This window comes from Astatotilapia calliptera, chromosome 19, assembly GCF_964374335.1.
Source record: "Astatotilapia calliptera chromosome 19, fAstCal68.1, whole genome shotgun sequence".
Taxonomy (NCBI): Eukaryota; Metazoa; Chordata; class Actinopteri; order Cichliformes; family Cichlidae; genus Astatotilapia; species Astatotilapia calliptera.
Window position 1 is genome coordinate 24,695,541 of NC_137440.1, and position 6,345 is coordinate 24,701,885.

Sequence of the window (6,345 nt, forward strand, 5' to 3'; positions counted from 1 at the left end):
ACCACAGCTTCTTAATTACGATAATAGTTTGACATCTTACTGGTAAGAGGCACATCCACATTGGCAGAGAGATGAGCTGCTGCACCTGCTCTCTGATCAAATCTACCTCCTGGGAGGAAAGTGCAGAGAGAGAGAAAGAAAAAAAATGAGGGAAGATTAAGTGTGAGAGGTGGGGGTTGTCAAAATGCTTTGTGCATTATACTTAAAAAAATATATTATACTTCAATCCCTAGTAGGAGTCTCCAACTAAATTATTTAGAGGCCTTTATGGGATACAATCAAAGGGCAGCAGGCTATCACAGCACATTTTAAGTGAAACATCCGCAGTGCTTGCCTGTGGTTTAATGCAACTGCAGAGGATACAGATGGAGATCACCCAAATTGACTTGTCCTGTCTATTATTGCCATCTAGTGGACAGTAAAGATAATTGCATTAATTCTTACTTATCTTTCCAGTACCAGTACATCAGGCATAACATCATGACCACCTGCCTAATATTGTGTTGGTACCCCTTTTGCTGCCAAAACAGACCTGACCTGTTGAGGCATGGACTCCACTTGACCCCTGAAGGTGTGCTGTGGTATTTTGGACCAAGATGTTAGTAACAGACTCTTTAGGTCCTGTGGGTATGAGGTGGGGCCTCCATGGATTGGACATGATTCTCAACTGGACTGAGATCTAGGGAATATGGAGGCCAAGCCAACACCTCAAACCATTCTTAAACCATTTTTGCTTTGTGACAGAGCACATTATCCTGCTGAAAGAGGCCACACGCATCAGAGAACATAGTTTTCATGAATGGACCTAAATGGTCTGGAACAATGCTTGGGTAGTTGGTCCATGTCAAAGAAGCATCTACACAGATAGCAGAGCCCAAGGTTTCCCAACAGAGCATCGCCCAAAGCATCACACTTCCTTTGCTGGCTTGCCTTCTTCCCATAGTCCATCCTGGTACCCAGTGTTCCTTAGGTAAGCAACGCACCCAGCCATGCATGTAATGTAAAAGAAAATGTGATTCATGAGACCAGGCCACCTTATGCCATTGCTCCGTTGTCCAGTTGATGAGCCCAAACACAATAAACTGCGATGGACTGTGTATTCTCACACGTTTCTATCAGAACCAGCTACAGTAGCTCGACTGTTGGATCAGACCACACGGTGCCTTCACTCCCCACGTGCATCAGTGAACCCTGGCTGCTCATGACCCTGTATCTTTTAATAGATACTGACGACTGCAGACTGAGAACATCCCACAAGAGCTGCAGTTTTGGAGATGCTCTGCCAGCGTTGTCTAGCCAGCACAATTTGGCCCTTGTCAAACTTGCTAAAATCCTTATGCTTGCCCAATTTTCCTGCTTCTAACACATCAACTATAAGGACAAAATGTTCACTTGCTCACTAACGTATCACTCTCACTAACAGGTGCCATGATGAAGAGATAATCAGTGATGTTTACCTGACCTGTCAGTGATCATAATTCTATGATCACGGTGAAAGTCCAAGAGATAGTCACCTGGGCTCTTTAAAAACCTTTTAAAAACTATTAGGACGTAAAGAAAGTCCATATTAAAATGTTGTGTAGAACTATTTCCCAAGAGATATACAAACATTTTTTAACCTTGTACCTCTTCAGTGTATGCTGACATTGCTTCCATTATGGTGTAAGAAAGTGTCTTAATTTGTATTATTTAAATCATCATGTAATTGGCTTTACATTTTAAGACACTAACCTGGCTTAAATAGACAAGTCATGTCATTTTATAATATATAAATACTGTCTTTAAAATATAAACCGATGACTCACAATAACACAGACATCACTGTGGTAGTAGAATAACTCTAACTTCTCTGAATATTTAGTTATAAGATATCAGTGTAGTGGTACACACCAGACTGTTGAAACAGTGGTCCATAAAGACTAGAAGCACAGTTTGTTCCTTCAGAGTAAGACCAGCCTGCTCATCTGCCAGAACGGCTTCCATCACACATTTGAAGAAAAATGGAAAATGACTTGGTTCCTTCTTGAAAACCTGAAACACAGCAAACAATAGAAAAAGTAAAAAGCTGAGCTCCTGCATTAGCTGTGGCAAACACAATCAAATATAGACAACATTTAATGATAATTATGCTAAACTTCAACAAATTACTGCTTTTTTTTACCTCCCAGGCTGGAACATTTTCTCTGAACTTCTCATTGACAATGCAACAAATGGACATGATGTAGGCATTGCTGGAAACCTCTGGAGTGTAGTTCACCCAAAGGTAGTTTTCAAGGTATTGGCTGAAATATTAGAAATAACAAATTAATATCCATGTAGCAAGTAGTGTTGTCAAATCACTGTTTTTCCAGTGATTGTTTAAATGATAACATAAAGAAAATCCAGTAAAAATAACTTACCTGAATTCAAGCAGCATAATTTTCCTAATGGCAAATCTGAAAATATAATGGGCATAACTCAAAAACAATGAACAGTGAAATATGTCCTTTATATTTTTTTTAAAAGTGTTTCATAGGGGAAGAAAGTTCAAAATTCACTTACTTGGAGTTGAGAATCTCCTTCTCGTAAACATCTTCCATCACCTAACCCCCCCCACAAAGAACATTCAAAGCATTATAAAAGCACAGAAATTTAGCGTTAACAAACATGCGCTTGGTAGTTTGCTGACTTGACTTACTATCTGAAACTATATGATAAATGATAAATCAATCTCTATTAGATACATGACCAAATCTTTACAGTGCTCCCACTCTGGGCTGATACCAAGGATTAAAATAACAATTAGGCCAATAAGCAGTTCCAATATCAACCTTTACTTTATTTTTGTTTGAACTTGATCCAAATTATAAGCACTGCATTATAATGGAGCACAAACTGTGGCAATTTTCATCACTGAATGTTACACTGTTTGCCAAAAGCCCTGGTGACTGGTTATCACTAATAAAAGTTATACCAACACCTCTAAATTGCAAAAGCGCAAATAACTCACCTTAGGGTCAAAAGGTAGTTTATTCTTTGCATGAGGCGCCCAATATTTGTTAGACAACTGAAAAGGGGAAATGTGAAAAATCACACATAGTATTAAATATAAACATGGAAGATGCAACAAATTGTTAATTGAACATATGCCATAGTTACAGCCATTTGGCCTATCCTATCTCCATGCAAAGCTGTCTTTATGTTTTTAGCATGACAAAGAATGCAACAAAAGAAAATCAGGACACTTTTTTTTTTATCTTCAGCATACCAGCATCATGGAAAAACTTCACAACACAGTACTGAACCACATATGCAGAAAATAAATGCTGTGATTACCTGCGTGACATATTCCGCATTTATCTGGGATACAGACGGAGTAGCAGCCTTTTTAGCAGGGGTTTCTTTCTCCATGGTGGCCATAATAAAATGACGACTGTGAGAAAAAGAAGAAAAAGCGCAGAAATCGTTTGTTTTAAAGTATCGACTGATACAAGTATCTGTTTTCAACTTGAGCCTTTGTAAATATACGATAGCTGGACTAATACAGGGTAATTTACTGTTGAGAAAGTTCACAATCTCGGTTAAAAAGTAAACTAAGAGGTTTCATAACCACGAACTAACTGACTTTCCTGTACTTTAATTAACATCAAATTAAGAGTTACGAGTTCAGAAAGTAGTAACATGACATTAGTAACTGTTAGCATTCTCAATGAGGTGATATAGCTAATTAGTAGCATTTAGACACAACTGACTCGTTAATCGTTCAATATTAACTCCAGTTCAGTGGTATAACGTTACCAGAATTTAGCTCACTAACCTTTTTTTTTATTATTATTATTATTTCAGCATGAATGTAACTGCCGTCGGACTGCTGGTTATGTACCTCCACAATCAAACGCGCTGTGTGCGACTAACTTCCTGAAAAGGTACGTCCCTCAAACCGTCCCCTAATTACGAAAGCTTGCAATCCGTTCCGTTCCCCCTGGTTTCGTATTTGTTGCGTGTGGAAACTGCTGGGAAAATTTAATCAGCTTTTTATTTTGGCGACAACGCAAGAAAAAATAATTGGTTAAAAAAAGGGATGGAACACGTAACAAAATAGACTATTTTCAAGTGAATGTGCATGCGCAAAGAAGATATTTTTTATCAAAGGATGTTGAATAAAGTGCTGCCAAGCAGGAGGGGGAAAGGAAGACCACAAATGCCACACCTAAGTGGCCTCTGTCCTGTGTGGACAGCATAATGCTTTGCGAATTTAGAAAGAGACACAAACTTTTTGAAGCAAATGCCACAATGATGGTCTGTCATTTGAATATTATTTGAACAAATGTGCCGCTTAAGATCCTTTTCATTTAGAAAACTCGCAGTGCACCTGTCTCATTCAGAAACACTGAGTGGTGCACACCAATCATTTTCTTGTTGGATCTGATTCTCAGCCGCTGAATTTACCAATTCATCACTAAGCAGCTTGTGTGTAACCCTTGTATCTGACAACACAAAATAAAGTGTTGTCAGATACTTTTGTCTGCCACAAAAACAAAACCTGAAACCACAGGACGAGTACTGTCCAAGTAACCCTAACCTGAAACAGTTCTAACTCCTTTAGTCATTATTCTCATGCTTAACACTTGAGCTGGCATTTTTGATTCTCTACTTCAACAACTAGTTCAGTGGGAAATAAATTGCTAAAATTGTATGTAGCCTCTCTTTGCTTTTTCCCCGATTCGTTACCCTTCGTTCAAGGCTACCTCTTGATCTGCCAGCCAATCAGCATCCACGGCCTCCAAGCCCTGAACTACCTCTTTATTAGCAAATGACTTGTAACAAGTACTAGCATACAGTGACTTTGGTTTGATTTGGCATCCAAATCTGTACAATGAATACATGTTTGAATACACTTATCTGGACGTAGGCTGGCATTTTTCATTTCACTTTGGATATCGTTTGGAATTTCGTTGCAGTGCCTACATGTTTGCTCATGAGGTATCAGGTTACCCTTCTGTGGGAATATTTTGCTAAATAAAACACATCTGTATGACCTAATCCCACAATGAGTGACCAAGTTTGTAGAGGATATTCTGCATAATTGAAGCTTCTCTTTTTTTTACATGACACAACACCTTCTGAGTTAGTCTTAACAAGGCTACTTACTTTAATGATGGATTTTGCACGTGTGCTGCAGGATACTTCATTCATTCCATTACGGACAACTTCAAAATCTGATAGTGTATCATGGGTGTTTGCAGACTTTTTCTGTGATGGCATATGAACAGTGATTCCTGAGAAAAAATGCTTTTCATGTGTCACTTTCAGTTTTCTGATGTTCTCCTGCTGGTTGAGGGGCTTGGTTGAGTTCCCTTTCAGTGAGTTCTTTTGTGGGTATTCAGATGAGAAGCTTGTCTGCATGCTTTTCCACATATAGGACAATGACATGGCTTCCTGCTTGCGTGCACTATCTCATGCCTTTGTAATTTAGAGGCACTCGGAAAACACTTAAAACAGTGGAAGCAGTTGTGCTGTACACCACCTGGGTTTTGTGTTGATTTAGGACTTTATTTATTTTTCACAGTCACTCTGGAAACCTTTCTCACAGGTTCACCTTATTAATATTACACATCTGTGTTAACATTTGTGTCATTCTCTGTCTTTAGGCTTTAAACGTATCACAGCAGTGTTCTGTGAGCTGGGAAATCTGCCCTCACCTTTGTATTTAAACTCGCTAACTTGCCAGTGTGGTCAGTTGATATCACGCGATTGCCATGTGTGGTATTTAGACCACATATGAGTGCGGCAGTGGAACCTCAAGTGGCTTTTCTGATGAAATCTCTTTCCACATATCTCACAGCCAAAGGGCCTGTATGAATTATCTGAAGCTTGAATGTAGAAGGAAAACATTTTCTACAAATTCAGCACTGATGTAGAGCATTAATTCGCTGCTTGCTGGTAGCATGGCAGGTTTCCCTCTGCTCCTTTCCCCTGATGTGATTAAGGCAACATCCTGAGGGAGAGAGCCATTGTAATCGCTGCAAAACTCACTGCACCCTTCTGGTTTCACAGTCATAATCTGGGAAATTGAGTCTGCATTACTGGGTTCAATTAAATGTTTTATTGTTTCTGAATTGGGTATTTTCACAGCATTGCTGTTTCGCACAGGGGGAAGACTTTCTAATTCTTTTTGACTCCTATGAATTTTGTGATGGCGTATCGAATTAACTTCCAGCTGAAATGATCTTCTACAGATCCCACAGCAGAATCGTTTCAAGCCTTCGTGTTTTATGTACTGCTGCTCTTGTTGATATAAATTATTATTAGGTTATAGTTTTAATAATAAGTTATAAAGGCTTATAAAGAAGGATTTCTTTCAAG

The 6,345-nt window shown here is 38.9% G+C and overlaps 1 protein-coding gene across 2 annotated transcripts in view; it reads right to left on the reverse strand.

The window, feature by feature from the left end:
* aqr (aquarius intron-binding spliceosomal factor) overlaps window positions 1-3,929 on the reverse strand; it is a 48,980-nt gene extending 45,051 nt beyond the window's left edge. The window contains exons 1-8 of one of the 2 annotated variants that reach the window (XM_080294177.1): window positions 3,798-3,929; window positions 3,316-3,414; window positions 2,990-3,046; window positions 2,542-2,582; window positions 2,400-2,435; window positions 2,162-2,282; window positions 1,891-2,031; window positions 41-109 (exon numbers count right to left, since the gene is read on the reverse strand). In XM_080294177.1, the coding sequence (XP_080150303.1) occupies window positions 41-109; window positions 1,891-2,031; window positions 2,162-2,282; window positions 2,400-2,435; window positions 2,542-2,582; window positions 2,990-3,046; window positions 3,316-3,399 (549 nt within the window). In that variant the 5' untranslated portion in view covers window positions 3,400-3,414; window positions 3,798-3,929. Of the gene's footprint in view, window positions 1-40; window positions 110-1,890; window positions 2,032-2,161; window positions 2,283-2,399; window positions 2,436-2,541; window positions 2,583-2,989; window positions 3,047-3,315; window positions 3,415-3,796 lie in introns of both variants that reach the window. The other variant, XM_026151598.2, reaches the window with a different exon arrangement.
* Window positions 3,930-6,345: the final 2,416 nt, after the last annotated feature.